The 16,955-nt window shown below is 29.3% G+C and overlaps 2 protein-coding genes and 1 long non-coding RNA gene across 7 annotated transcripts in view; 2 read left to right on the top strand and 1 right to left on the bottom strand.

Moving 5' to 3' along the window:
• Positions 1-16,955, bottom strand: part of LOC138940389 (uncharacterized) — a 111,240-nt gene that overhangs the window by 52,984 nt on the left and 41,301 nt on the right. The gene's annotated exons all lie outside the window — the stretch shown is intronic.
• LOC138940133 (cysteine-rich venom protein 6-like) lies at positions 4,759-5,573 on the top strand. Its single transcript, XM_070308685.1, has 3 exons — positions 4,759-4,926; positions 5,113-5,219; positions 5,364-5,573. The coding sequence occupies exons 1-3, from the start codon at positions 4,770-4,772 to the stop codon at positions 5,442-5,444; spliced, it is 345 nt and encodes a 114-aa protein (XP_070164786.1). The 5' UTR covers positions 4,759-4,769; the 3' UTR covers positions 5,445-5,573.
• Positions 10,450-11,673, top strand: LOC138940240 (chymotrypsin inhibitor-like). The gene is made up of 3 exons (XM_070308906.1): positions 10,450-10,570; positions 10,967-11,064; positions 11,378-11,673. The coding sequence occupies exons 1-3, from the start codon at positions 10,522-10,524 to the stop codon at positions 11,456-11,458; spliced, it is 228 nt and encodes a 75-aa protein (XP_070165007.1). The 5' UTR covers positions 10,450-10,521; the 3' UTR covers positions 11,459-11,673.

The following is a 16,955-nucleotide window of genomic DNA, read 5'->3' as shown; positions in this document are numbered from 1 at the left end:
ATCGATATTTAGCGAATACATGCATTAGCGTGAGGATGGAGACGAGAAATTTTGAGAACATTATCCTCTTTCGACTTCTCCGTGAATTACATTTTAGGATCAAATATTGAAGCACCTCTTCGAAACCAGTAGCCAAACTATTTGACTTACACGATTGTGCGTTCGAACGTCGAGTCGGTTACTTCGTTCGGCGCATTGGGTCGTCAGTAACAGGACAACGACTATGGAAGCTTTGCTAATCCGAAAAGCGGCTTAGAGCAAACGCGAAACCGGTCCTGACGAAAGGATGTCGGGGTTTCCGACTTCCGTCGTGTGTATTCTGAGAGTCGAGTATTATTATCTTGTTAGCGAGTAATATTCCGGAAGAATGGTTTCATGCGAATCTCTGTTTGACGTACCGAGAGAAATGCATTCGAAAAATGTATTCACGCCGATCATATTATCATGTGTCATACAAAGTTATTATCTTATAAATCTTTATCGCTGTAATAGAGACTAATTCTTTATGGTTTGCACAAAATTTAATAAAAAAAAAAAAACATCTAAAACACAATAAAATAAGATAAAATAAACAAATCCCCCTCCCCGCCCGTTACTTAATTCCTCTTCCGATTACTTCTGTGCCGAAAGTGAAAAAAGTAGTAGCAATAGAGTTTGACAGATTATTTATGCATATTAATGTAACGTTCATGATCAATGCAAAATATATAAAATCAAGTTAATTTACGAAAAAAGAAAGAGAAATTAAGTATTTGTGTAAAAGCTACAGAGCACAATCTAAATCTTTTAGACGATAGTGATAGAAATATATACACGTTTTTATCATTAATTTGCGTATCGTTGTTGACAGTGACAAATAGTATTTTTATAATTATGAAAGTTCTATTAGCATTCCTGTGATGTTGACAGAACGTATTGCACCATGTCTAAAAATGTACGATATCCAATTATTTTAATGACGGCATAGATTATATAGTTTATTTGTCTTCCTACAATACGCAATATCTATTTGAAAAATTTGATTTATTCAAAAAATAATATTGTACAATATATATTTAAAAAACACACACACACATAATATATGACATATAATATATTAACAAATGTTTCGTATAATAAACCGTATATAAAGGTTATTTCATTTGTAAGATAAATTGAAATATGATGTGTTGTCGCTAAAACATTAAGAATAAAACTCGAATAACCGTTCCAATCGGTAGTTGAATTAATTTTTCGTTATCGTAAGATATTGAATACATTTAATTTCTTTTCTTAGGGCATTTGCTTATAGGAATACATGGACTGTTATCGTCCCTGACTCGTGCATAGCCTTCTTTGCAGAAACAAGCATCGTTACATCTCTAAAAGAAGACTAATGTAAATAATAGAAATATTTATGATGGGATATTAACAAGTTGTAATCCTATAAAAATTAGTCCTTTGATATCTCTATAATGAGCATTGATTTTTTATAATATATATTTTAATATAAAATATATGCAATATCAGTTAATACATTTTTAAATATAAGGATTATAGAATTTTCTCAAATGATCGCGATATTTATGCACTTACGATGTTTATCATGGGACAAGGTTTGCCCACATTGCTACAGGTTGTTTGACATGCCGATCCGCATTGATATTCCTCATTTTTGCGATTACAACAAAGCTGATTTGCAAACGTTTCTAAAAGCGTGTTTTAATGTTTTACGTATGGTACACTCGTCGATATAAATAAAACAAAATAAACCGTTTAATAAGAATTTATATATATCACAAATATAATGTTGGACAAATATTAATTTAATTTTTAATTAATTCTTCTTTAATCGATGTAATACTTAATAAGCTGTTTAATGGAAAAAAAATAACGCTGAATAAAAATATTTAATATCAATAAAAATTTTATGTACGTTCTTTTTATAAAATACTATTATTGAGAAATCTCAATAATAGAATGTATGATTATAATATTAAATATACATATATATTTACGTGCAGAAAATATCGTCAATGCAATTAGTAATATAATTATTGTGCGAGACATTATGATAAATTTTCAATCTCCATGCACCATTCGTAACTCAATCTAACTTACTCTGACACTGCATCGTCCGTTTTTTGGATATTTTATACAGAATCCATGTGGATTTATGGAAATACATAATACGACTAAATTATCATAAATTCGTCGCGTGAAGAACGTATATCTGGAATTGTAATCTTCCGCATATAAATTTATTTTATATAAAAGTGTGCGTGTGTTTTTTTCGCCTGAAATAGCAAGAACATTGCTTAAAGATAATTTCGCATCCGTTGCCGTACGAGCGGTAGTATAATAGCAATGTACTGAAAAATTCTTTCCTCTTTAAAGTCGTTTCGTTCAATTACCTCTATGCTGTACGTGACGCACACGCGATTGGGGAAATCCAAAGTAAACATGTATGTATTATATTGCGTACTTTGACATTTAGTGATTCCCCGTTCTTCAATGATATATAGACATTCCTGATGTGCATCTTTCATTATTATGCATTGTGTTAGATTGTATCACGCGTTATTGTTATTTTTGTCACAGTTCTATTTTTATGAGATAAAGAAATAGTAGAAGCTATCAATGATCTCGACTGAAAAATCATGTATCATATTACCTTAAGGTTTTCTTTAACATAATGTTATTATATACATATATACATACAATAAAATGTATATTTAGATTTAAAATAATGACAATAATAATTAATTAATTAATAATATTAATAATTCATCTAAAAAACGTGAATTTTATGGTTAAAAAAGGCTACCTTACCCTCATTTTCGATATAATTAAATAAATTTATTACATTCTGTTTGCATAAAATGAAATATATTCTCTATATCAAATAATATATATAGCAAAAGATAAACTGAATAAATATCCAATTCAATAAAAGAACAAGCCCCGAAAAGATATTTTCGAATCGATTATAAATAAATATAAATCATTAGTTTATGAAAATTGAGTAGAGAATGCCTTAGATGTTTTGTAATTTGTGTACATATCTCGCTCGCTGTATTGCGATCAGTAAAAACGAGACAAGGTCAGTAGAGCAAAGTGACGATAGTTATCGTTTATTCAACGCTGCTCTGATACAAAGGTTGAGCGATAAAAGCAGTACAACAAGAACGAAGATAGGGCGTAGAATGAGAGAGAAGTATGAAGATTGATTAGAAAGCGAAAGAAAGGCCGTAGCGAACGAGCAGAGAATCTCGAGAACTCCCAATCGAGTTTTCCGCTATCGAAATTGAATGGCGACGCATCGTGAAATGCTGAATAAGACAGTCAAGACAATGGGAATAGAGCGTTGATATCACAATTACACGCCAAGTTTTCCAAGTAATTAAGGCATCGGTCCGCTGTAGGGAAATAGCTCGTTCGCGCCTTTTCAAATTCTCATCTCAGGGGAGATCGGGAAAACAGACAGTAATCAGCCACAATTTTTGTCTCTCTGGCTAAAAAATAAGATTCGAACAAATTTGCATAGAGACGACAACTTTAAAATCCATTATTTTTACGCTACATGTAATAAATGCTTGCTAAATTAGAATATATCGAAGATATTTTTGTAAACGAAATTTTTCGACGAATTCGTCCGTCATCGAAATAAATTATTTTAGTTGCTCCTATTTAAAAAAATGTATTAATTATAAAATCAAGTTGTATGAGCAAATAATAATTCAAATCCCGATTGTAATAAATTCAATTCTAATCGCTAGATATTCGATTTTCGGCGCTCTTTACGCGAGATAAAAAAAACCTATGTACCAAAAAAGACCGAGGGGAAGCAGAAGGGTCAATTTGATTCACTTGGGCTATCTCGCCGATGGCAAAATGGCATTTAGGGTAAAAGCGTATTCGGGAAGCGGCCGGATTGACCGTCGAGCTTAAGCTGACAAAGTCGACGCATCGTATATATTTTCAAGGCTCGGAATTTCCCAATTGATCGAATAAGAATTTTTTTTTTTTTAATTTCACTCTTATGCAAAGTACATACACTAATTACTGACCGTAAACAATATTCAGCGATTTAATTATTACATCATTATCTCGAAAATTGTTATGACTAGAATTTAATCTTTAATAGCCGGTAAAAGATTGATCAGCAGAAAAACGATGATTATACGCAATAGCGCGGAAATATAGACGGAAGACAACAAATTAAGAGAATAATGATGTACGTGTACAGATGAAACATGTGCCGAACCGATGCGGAAAATATATTAATAAAAGCGTATGTAAAGATTTTCTCAAGATAATAATGATTTTTTTCTAACACTCAAACATATATATAATGAACTTGAGTTTCATTTGTAATACGTTTGCGAGACATGTAAAAGAACGCAGCAATGTTCGTTATAAATAACTGGGCTGACAATGAGATAAACCATGCGCAAAATCATGAACGCAAAGTAGACATAAATCAAACAGAAGTTAGAAATAACTTTAAATGAAATTTAATAGACGTTTCGGTCCCCTACTTCGGACCCTATCTTCAATATAATTAAAAAATAAAATAAAAGAAATAAATGTCATAATAGTTAAAATATTGCTTTATAAGCTCCATTATCAATGTTTCAGTGATATTTATGTGCTGGTATGTACTCTTGGTTAACATCATCGTTCAGCAAATGCGGAGTTTATCGCGTTATCGTGTACATGCATGAATGCGCGAACGTGCGTCAATGACGTAATAAAAATAATAGACAATAATTTCAGATGTGCAAAGCATGGATCAAGGTTTGTTAACAAAGTGGGTGGTATATATAACAGTGCGTTTGATGCTGACAGACAGTATGAATCGCAACTCGATAGAACAAAGTATCGAAACGTTCGCAATGTCTCGCGCTACTTTCATATTGCTCGTAGTAATTGGAGTGTTTCTCAGTAAGTTTTCGCGTTATGTAAACAATTACAATGTTTATTCAATCTGTGATTAATCTAATTTATGAATTTGCACGAATAATCAATTATAATATATATCCTCTAATTCTCTCGTTTTAATCTTAATTTTCCAATATTATGACATGTGAACATGTGTGATGAGATTTATATAATATTGCATATATATAGGCACAACTGCTGCTCAACACCAATGCCCAGAAAATCAGGAATGGACGACTTGCGGATCAGCATGTCCACCATCGTGCAACTCGGACCCTCATCGACCCTGCACTATGGTATTTACAATTTATGTGATTTTATTAAATCTATTTTTTTTTTGTTTTAGACGTGAAATATTTTATGATTAAATAAAAAATTTTATAATTTAAATGTTATATTATAGATTTAAAAAATCTATTTTACACGATTCTCTTTTGCAGCAATGCGTTGTAGGATGCCAATGCAAAGAAGGATTGCTGCTTAGTAATAGAGGAGATTGCGTGTCCCCTACACAGTGTTAAAAATTAATCGATATATATATGTATACCATATATATCTGTTAAAGTGTTGATTAAATTTTGTCTTTTGTTTTAATACTTCGAAAAAATATGCATTAAAAGTGACTGAAAATAAACAAATTGTGAAAATTATGTAGACCTTGATCTGTTTTCTTTAGTTTTAGAAAGAACATTCTTTATGATCGATCTTTTCGCATTACTTTATTTGTTACTAATATATTAGTTTATGCTACAACTTTTTAAATGCTTATTAAATTTAATATATAATATTCTTTTTTTACATTTTTTTTTTTTTAAATTGTCTAAATAACTAATAATATTTTGACAATATCTTCATCTTTCAATTTCTTTTACTCTTTGGCATGTGAGACAATATAAAAAAGAAACGTTTAATTTCTTTTTTTCTATAACTTTTTTTTTCTTTAATTTAATTTTCATTAACACGTATCGAAGAAATATTAATATGAATATATATTAATGTTATAATTTATACATTTATACATCTTATGTACTCATCTTGAAATTTAGTTTATATCATGTTAAAATTGTACATAGTAATATTCCTTTGAATGTATCAACATTTGATTTTACTTATATCGTGATTAATTCTTTGCGAAAAAGTTATCGACTGTTTGATTAAGATGACAACTCTGAAATCTAAACTCTGTGAAACACTTTTCAAGCTTTTTTATTATATCTATATTTAAGCAGTACTAATTTTTGAAAGAGAAAAAGAGAAAAAAGAACCATACCTGCTTTTTTTTAGAAATGCCTATTTCATTGTCAGTAAAATGTATACACAATGTGATGGAATATATTCAGAGAAGATATGTATATATATAACTTACAATGCCAGAATATACATAATAAAATAATGTTATGATGAAATATAAGCACTAATTTTTATATATAATTATTATTATAGTAATAAATATATCATTCTATTAATAAAATAAATTTTAATTAAATTAGGAGATAATAATCCATCTTAAATATTGTTTATAATCTATCGTATATGTTTTCCAAGATATTTTTTAACATACCAGATCTTACGCATAAAAATATTCAAGTACACTTTGAGAAGAAATCTGTGTATGTGTGTGTATGTGATTCCACATTGCATAACTTTATTTAAGTCTCCATGGCATGAGAATAAGGCGCACAAGAGTATGAAACATACTCTTTCCACTGATTATCTGGCAAGGATTATCTTAACGTAATATTCAAATGATTGATATCGATTAATCAAAAGATCTGAATGTACTTACTAACAATAAGTGTCTTGTGTACAAAACAAAAGTATAGCGCGACAGTTGGGAGAAACAGATTGTAATTGTTGACGAAAATTGTTTTAAGTTTTCCTCATTTGTTGTAAAAGACGCGTTACTGTTTTCTGCCTTTTCGTCGTTGTCGCAGTATTATCAAGTAAGTCTATCAGAATATGTTTTATTACAGATATACATGTAATTTTTTAATAATATTGATAATATTTATTTAATTGTTCATAATAATTATTTAAGTATAAAACTGGACTATATAACTTCTGTTTGGAAATTATTATATATTATTTGCCACACAAATACAGTTTTCACTTTATTTCTTTTTATATTTTTTTTTCTCAACAATAAGAAAATTACTTATAATAACTAAAACTATAAAAAATTAATTTTACTTAACTAAGATTAATTTTTATGTTTGGTGAATAAATTAATTAAGGCAATTACTTCATTGAATAAAATATATAATAGCATATAATAGCATATAGTATAAATATAATTGCTATTATTAATCTTATATATTTATGAATTGATCAATTATTACATCTGTTTGGGGCAATCTGTCGCAAAAGTGCGGAAAAAATGAAATATGGACTGAATGCGGTACGGCGTGTCCCTTTAAGTGTATTCTCCCGAAAAAACCGCAAGCTTGTATCGCTGTAAGTCTTTAATTATTTTTTTAAGTATTTTAATTATTATCTAACAAATAAATCCAGGCAATATTATGTATATCTATACATTAACAGATTTGTATCGGATTGCATTTATAATATCATACAAGAAATGTCTCTAAACCATTATATACAATATATTTCTCATAAAACAATATATATATATATATATTAATATATTATACATTTTGTGAGCTTTTTATATACTTGCGTTTCAGATGTGCGTTAAAGGTTGTCAATGTAAACCTGGGTACTTAAAAGATAAACATAATAAATGTGTCCGTCCATGCGATTGCAAATGCTAATAATGAAATTACAATGATTTATTTTTAAATTTCAACTTTTTAGCTACGCAATTATTAAAAAATTATTTTTTAAATTATATATTATCTGATGTCAAAACCCTTTTGTATATCTTTATACTTATAAATTTGTGGTGTAATATGTATATGTAATATCATCTCTCTGTGAATGTAACATGATAATAAAAATAAAAGAGTTTAAAAAATAGACATATATATATATATTTATTTATTTATTTCTATATTTTTAAATATACGACATTCTTCATTAAAAAAATTAAATGGCAGAAACATCTTCCTTCCATCAATAAATGAGAAGAAAGATCACATGTGAAAAAGAATATATACTTTTTCCATCCTCATTGCACTTCTAAGAACTGAACGAAGATTCGTACGTCAATGCTGTTTAAATAACAAGTATTCGGTTTCAACGAAACGAGTAATATATTAGCTAATATTGACTGTTATGAGAGATATCGCATATGGATACACTATGTATTAATAATATTGATATATTTAAATTTAGAAGAAAGAAAGAGATATTATATCTTACTTAGAGTAATTATTATATATTACTTATTGTTATAATAATTCTATTAAAATATAAAAGTTAATTTTTGGCGCGTTATATATAACTATATAGAATCGAAAAAGGAAAAAGAAAAATAATTATATTACGTATATTAATCAATTTCTTTCTATAATAAAATGGAAAAATAGTCATACAAATGTGAAATGTAACCATATTTGTGTAAACATATTTATATCCACTCGTAGAAAAATTGATCACATATTTAATTCGCGAAAATCAACAGTAAATTCTTTGAAATTGAAAATAAATATTTAATTAAATAGTCAGATGTAAAAATAATATTCCATCTTTTTTAAAATAATTTTTTATCCTATATTTACATTATGTGCATTTTACAATCAATAACATGATACATTTTTCCTTATCTTGTTTTTAAAGATAGGAAACACAAGATCCATCATGTTATGATGATCTCATTACACGACGTAAAATGTAAATCATACATAAAACATTATCTTATTTCATTAATTGCAATACACAAATTAAATAAGAATATATATTAAATTAGAATAGAAATATATATTGTATTAAAAATCTGTTAGAGAGAGCAGAAATGATAATAATTCTTATCGTTGCTACGTGCACACTATACGAGCAAAATTACACTCACAATGATCAATTTAATGAGAGAGAAAGATGCTTTATTATTGATACACTCTTGTTATAGATTAATCGACTTTTATAGATAATCAGTTATTGATTAAACTTAGATTAAAAGATCGGTAGAATTTACTCGATCGTTATTTTTTGCTGTCAGTTTCGTATAAGATTTCGTACAAGATTTCATATAAAATAGTTTCAAAAGTTTTACATAAAATAATCTGAGAAATTTTTTTCAGTGTACCTTTATGTAAAATCTAAAAAAGTGTTAAAGATGTTTATAATATATAAAATAACACATAAAATATTATCTATTTTATATAGTGTATTTCACTTAGTCTTACCAATAATGTAAATATTGTACTACTTATATCTATGGAGAATATCAAAAGACATCAACCGGTTGTAAACCGGTCTCTCCAAGTAAAATTATGTATTTCTTGAACATACATAATGAAAACATGCGCCGAATTCAAACAGAAATGGTCAGTCCGATGAGATGTAACTGACCTTATTAACGGGAACGTATCATTTGAGTCTCATTTAAACTCTTTCTTTAAACGAATTGAGCAATCACATGATTTACATATATTATTTTCAATTGAAGCAATTATACAATAATTCAAATATTTTGGTTGAAGAACATATGTCATTAGTTTCAGCTTTTATCTATGACTATAGAAACGAGAAAGACTTGTAATCAATAATAAATATTGTATAATCAGTAATTAATATAATCAAAATAATAATCATAATCAGTAATTAATAATCAAAGATAGTAATCATAATTATTACAATATGTAATATTTTTTTATAAATAACAATTTTTTTTTCTCTATTTACACGTATATTTATGTCAATACGCTATATGCGTGAAACTCTTCTAGTATAAATACATCACGTAATATTGTTCTCATATAGAAGATATTATCAATATCGATAACTAACAGGTGTTTTATATGCAATGTGTAAGATTAGTTGCACAATGACAAATAAATTCTACATTATTCGAAGAAAGATAATATTATTTTCTAGAACTTGTAAAGAGAGATAATATTCTTCTAGAGGATATAAAGATTATTTCTCTATCATGTCACATTTATGATCGTATCATATGTATGTGTGATAAAATGTAAAATATAAAAACATATTTTGAGACTTAAATTCATTGACAATTATCTGATATTTGTACGACTAAAAATCTAACTAAACTTTAAGCATTATAAGTAGAGTAAAATAATGTTTTAACAAAGATTGCAGCTGTTCTAACACAATTATATAAGTTTGAAACATCAAGATTAAGACAAACCGATTTGATTCACAAATTCTGCTAGTAAGTTAAAAATAAATTATAATATTTTCTACAAATAAAAAATATCATAGTTAAAATTCATGTCACACATTTCGATAACGGTTTCAACCTCCAACCAAATCGTTATGAGATGACTTGAGGCGAGAACATCAAGAACAAAAAGGAAGTAATTATGCCGAAAAAAAATGTCTATCTCGAGAAAGGCGTGTGGCGGGCGAAGGCCGCTCGAAATTGTATATAAGCTCAGTAAAACGGACACCTATCATCAGTCCAACTTGAGTTGCTTAGACGCAAGCGAATATCGAATAGCATCGAGAAATACAAACATGGCCCGCGCCGTAATTCTCCTTTTCCTCATCGCAGTTGCTACCATTAGTAAGTTTAAAACAATCTATCAAATTATCAAATATCGAGTCAAACCTGAAATTTCTTTTACTGACATTGTCATAAGATTTTATAAATAATTAATAGAATTATATATATATATATGATATGATATGATATGATACGATATGATATCATTCATATCGTATCAGATGTTATACGTAAAATAATCAACTTCTGAATTTCGCTAAAAACATAAGCATTTGTTGACAGTTTTATAAAGCTTGATCATATAGAATATATTTGTAAGGTAACAAGATAAAAAAAAAAAAAAAAGAATTAAATTATAAGCATATTTCGCGTAACATGACAATCTCTTACACATACTTATAAGAATTTTATTAAATAAAAGATAAAAATAATTAATTTTTAAATACGTTTTTGTAGATGCCGTGCCTCACTGCGGTGAAAACGAGGTATTCAACAGCTGTGGTTCGTCGTGCCCGAGCACTTGCCAAAATCCAGTTCCCCCCGTCTGTACATTGGTCAGTATTCTCTAATGAAATCTCATCCTCTAATGAAATGCATTAAAAAATTTTTTATTGTTTGAAATATCTCAAAAATATTCTCTTAATTTTCTTCAGAATCTGTTTAAATTTGTGGCACCGTAGAAATGCGAATAGATAATTCTTATATTATCGCTAATATTTTTGCTGTTTTACATAATTACATGCGTATTTTTTAATTAAATAAAATTTATAAAAATATATTTGTGTGAGTAGAAAACAGAATTCTGAAATAATTCTTTGTAAATAAAATCTCTATATATATATTTAATGCTTCTTATTTTATTTTCAGGCATGTATCCCTGGATGTGACTGCATACAGGGACATGTGAGAAATGGGAACAACAGATGCGTAGCTACGCAGAATTGTTAACAAACTAACATTCAACAAACTAAACAAATATAATTTCCAAACATCAACTGTGTCGATATAAAATAATACGAAATGAGCATGTGTGATCAAAGCATTTTTACTGATTTTTATATATTTGTTGGACAAGTGCTTTTAGTGATATTCAAATTTTTTTAATTTAAACGATTATATTATATTATGTAGTTACTATAAAAGTTGCTTGTGTTTTTAATAAAAAAATTTTGTAAACACATATCAGAATATTTTATTACTTATTTATATTTCCAGAACATTAATAAATATATCCATGATTCTTTTTATATACGAATTTTTATCTTAAACATGTTCCAAATTATAAGCATCTTTTTCTCGTGAAAAAAGAAAAAAAAAACCCCTAACTGAAATAAATAAAATAAAAAAATAAAATATACAAAAAAATGTGGAGGAGGGAGGGGGAGGAGGCTAACTCCTTTGCATATTAGATTTAAAAGAAAAGAAAATTTAAAATAAATTTCTTATGGATCAATGTGTCATACGATCAAAGTGAAATAATTAGAAAACTTACAGACGCAGACCGTAACAAAAAGGAGGAACAAAGCAATTAGCCGTGCCATCATAAATTTTTTATATTATTTGTGCTATTAATGTGCGATTTATGATACTAAATGCTCCAGTGCAGGCTTTTAAAGCTGCAGTGTACATGGTGGGGCAATTTAAAGAGCTACTTCAATCTAACGAGTTTATTTTTCGTATGATACGTGGAGATGTTTTCCTCTGTAATCATATCTGTCGCGATAATGTCAAGTTGAGATCATCTGCTTATTTACATATATATATATATATATATATATATATATATACTTGTATGACCCACTAATACACATACACTTTTAATAGTAATCTCATATTTTTTTATAGCCTCAAAACAATCATTATAGATATAACATTTGTATTTTGATATTCTTATCATAAATAAATTATTTTTATTTAATGTTGCAAAAAATGTCTAAATAGAAGTTCTATTAATATAGGGGATCCATTACAAGATATTTAAAATAAGATTTATAAATGTTTGCGTATGTTTTTGTGTACGGTATATTATAATTTTAGTAGCATATGCATATGTATATATTTATAGTAATACGCAATTATTTGGGGAAAAAAAAAACGCATCTTAAATTAATTTGTTATTAATAACAATTATTACGCGATTCGCAGGTAAACGCAAAACTTGTGACCTACATTTCCGTTGCAGCGTTAATAAATAATCCAGTCTATATCATTGATAGAGCTTAATCTTTAATAGTTATCTTGAATAACTTAATCTCGGATAGAGCTTTACAGCAGTCCATATCTCATTGAGCGTAAATAGATAAAAGAGGAAATAACTTTTCGATATGTCTTTTTAAAACTTATAATTAATATTGGTCAGCAGAGAAGTATTAATAAATTTCCGATAATGTTATTAACGTTAATGAACATCTCTAAAAGCTATCTCGAGTAGAGCAAATATTCGACGTACAACGAACAATGGTGCGATAACCAATTCATTCCTTTAGGGTAGATATTTGACGGCAGATATTTGACGTTCGACAAATACCGTGGATGACACGCATGACTATCCCCAAGTCTCGAACCATAGTCGAGAACCCTCGAAGAGAAAAAGAGAGATCTGAATTGTCAGTTTTAGAGAAAGGCCGGGGAGAGCAATCGAGTAAGATGTAGAAAAAAAAAAGGAAATTCGAGACATATTCAGCTACCGCGTTTCCGGTCGGCTGCTTCAATATGCTGGATCGATAGAGCAGAATGTCATACGAATAGAGACAATATGATATTCGAAGCGGATGGCGAAGGGAAAACGTTTGGCGCGTAACAAGTCTGTTGACTAAGCCCAGCCATTCGCAAACGAGGTTTCAATTCAAAAGGCTCTGCTGTGAGAGGAAGATAATTTCTAAATCACTCGCATGTAAATTATACGATCGATGTTTATTATCGCTATTGCGCGATCGTAATTAAAAGATATCCTTGACAAGATAATCCTTGAAAGAAGCGGGCATAATTTCTATGTAAATAATTGTCATTTACAAAATATAACCAGGGTAAATGATAATTTACATAATAAAAAAGCATTATAGTGAATTATAAATTTTATATTAGCATATATGAGGAATTTTTTTTAATTTGGCTAATACTTATTTTATGCAATATTTGTATATATAAATTCTCTTAATTATTGTAATATATAAAACATATATATATATATATATATATATATATATATATATATGTGTGTGTATGTATGTATGTATAAAAAACTAAATAAATGAAATAATTTATCTCATACTTTCTTATATCTTATATAAAATAATCACAAATAAAATTGCAAGGTTAAATAAAATTTTAATCTCTGCTGACATGTAGCATGGGAGAATGATTTAAAGAGAAGAAGACACGTCTTTTCTGAGATGAGAAGCCTAGGGGACTTGATTTATCGCACTCGATCGCCCCATTTCTCCATGAAGATTTAATCTACTCCGAGCATTGCAACCCAATCGAAATCTCTCTCTCTCTCTCTCTCTTTCTTTTTTTACTATGGATCAGAATTTACGTAAATCGAAAAGTTTCATAATGGAACTCACAAATCTCCGTGATTCGATCGTGTATCTTATGTCTAGACAAACGTCTGAAAAGATGACTATTCCGGCACACTAAATCTGAGAATTAATGATTTCTAGAATATTCTGAGTAAATAAGCGCAATCTAGATTTTCACGATTCGTTAAAAAACAAGATAATGACTGAACAACAGGGTATCTGATCAGATAGATGGAAAATTTTATTTGACACGGATTGTAATATAACAAATTGTAACGGATTATATCCATAAATTATATCTCGACGAGATATCAAAAATAGATAAAAAATTAAATAAATTATTTGATTGAAAAAAATCATTGATTCTTAATTGAGAGAAAAAGAGGTAAATAATTATAATTAAATATAATAAAGTCCTATAAAATTTTTAATATTTAGCGTTAAGTGTGAGATGGATGTGATGGATATGAATTTTTATATCAATATTTAATTTCGGCATATACCTATAATTTAACGCTAAATCTTTGTTAATTCCTGGAGAACTGTAAGCTAAAAAGGTAGCAATTAATCTTTTAGAAAGTGCGGCATGTCACAAAAGATACAGCCCGAATCTCATTTATATTTCTCCTTAATTTAATTATTTAAATGTTTAATTAATTTAATGTTCGTGCTCCTTGTAATTGCGTACACTTGCATTTGATCGAAGATAACATCATAAAATACAATAATTACGCCTTAACAGAGACGACCCATCAAGCGTCAATGTAAAGTGGCAAACCGATAAGTAAGGGTACTAATCGTACAATACCGTTAGGGTATTTTTGAACACGTTGAACTTGACGAACCATTGATAGAGCAACATTAATTACTAGTTAAAGCCGAAAATTCAATCAAATGGAGTCACATAAGATAAGAATATAAAAAAAGCTTATCGATTAAAAAAAATTTCAACTTATTTATATTAATGTCTTTTAAAGACATAACAACTATTTAAATAAATAAAGTAACGAGTAATAAATCTTCATAGAAAATATTCGTCCTTTAATTTAAATTGCAAATAAATAAAAAATTAAAAATTAAAAGACGCGTGTTAATATAAAATTTAATACTTAATTTGAATTCTCAAACTTATTATTTTACTTTTGCTTTTATTATATTGTCATATATATTTCTATTTTAATAATTTGATGTATCTAATAAAACCAGTTTTGCAATACTATTCAAAAGTGGTGAGTTTCAAAATAAGCGCAGAATTCAGCGTGAAGTGGCGGATTGTTGGATGGATATCGTCGATATTTTATTGACACTGCATGGCGTTAAATTCCGTAATAAAATTGGATCGTGCTTTCAATCATGGATATATTCACGTCCAGAAATTTATATCTCAATTAAAATGCGGCTCGTTCGCGCCATATATAAATCAGTTATGACTCTCGCGCCATTCGCTATTTTCTCATTTCTCCCGTTGTGAGTCTTGTTTTGATTGAATCATGGTTTCGCATGAATGCTGATTTATGGAAAAAAGATGATAGATAATGCATTTGTGACTCGTATACAAAGAAGATAGTTTATCATTTGAAATGCTTTATCAGTGCATTTAATTATCGACGAGAAATATCGATTAAGCGCTTTCGAAGTAACTATCAATACGATCGCTATCGTTTAATTATCAAGATGTGTATCGAAAATTTTAAAAATAACAACATTACGCACAGAAAAACATAAAAACAAGAATACTTTTATTTTTATAAAATAATTCATTAGTAGCATGATATACCCATTAATAGAATATTAATGGGTATTTTATGTACAAAATATGATATGCAATAATATTTATTAATTTACGTCTATCGAAGAAGAAATTTGCGCTTTCTTCCCCCCCCCCCTCCACCTCTCTCTCTCTCTCTCTCTCTTTCTTATTTATATCTTATTGATTCACGTACTTTTCATTTTTTTTTTTTATTTCTTTGTTCGTTGTTAACTATAATACTTTACTGTTTCATTGGATTGTCGATATTTTCCCAATTTATTTGTTTATTTATCTCTGCGATTATTTTATCGTGAGATACATTATTTCTATCCCGGAAACGGAAACGCCTCATTACGTAATGATCTACGAATATCGATTATATACATCAAGTCGTGAGTAGCTTTTGCGAGAAAATCCGACTATTCATTCTCTGAAAACTTTGGAATGGTCATTATATTCGGCGATAATGTATGTTTTTATTCTGCCTGTGAATCGGTGAATAAAAAATACCTATAGATAAAAAAAAAAAAAAAAATTATGGAAAACTCAAACAAGAGTTGATGAAAAGTATCAAAAAAAAAGCCTAAAGCTAAAAAATTTGGGAACCTCTGGTCGAAATGATCGTCGGTACGTGCGGAAACGTGCGGAATCGGACACAACAATTCAGTCTTTCGCGCGAGACAATTTACTAGCGGCCCCGAAATGCCTCCGACGCCGACGGATTCCTCTCCATTACGGAGATTGCGGTCGTTCTTCCTCCGGAGCGAGGAAGTATCTCCCGACAGACCCGAACGAGGTCTATGGCCGTATCGGCGCGGCGAACGAACGTGCCCTTTCGCAAGCATATCGGCACGTATAACAGCCAGTAAAGCGCTCTTTACGAGCATCCATTGGAAATTAATCGAGTCCCCGATAGTCGAATGCGCAACGCTGTGACGAAAGCACGGGAAAGAGGAACGAGGGGGGCGAAAAAGGGGAGTGGACGAGGCCCGAGATAGCGAGAACCCGCTGGTATATTCCACGTGCGGATCGTAAAAGGGGTGAGCCACCTGCTTTGTGCGATACGATAGCCCGCCAGTAAAATTTCGGGGTCGCCTGTTTACGGTTGCCACGGAAACACGCGAGCACGGCCGTGCGTCGCGTGAAGGATTCCTCTCACGGCGCACCGCGTCGC

This window comes from Polyergus mexicanus, unplaced genomic scaffold, assembly GCF_030449975.1.
Source record: "Polyergus mexicanus isolate NDT 795.1 unplaced genomic scaffold, iyPolMexi1.0 SCAF_16, whole genome shotgun sequence".
NCBI lineage: Eukaryota > Metazoa > Arthropoda > Insecta > Hymenoptera > Formicidae > Polyergus > Polyergus mexicanus.
This window is presented reverse-complemented; position numbering and strand designations above follow the sequence as displayed.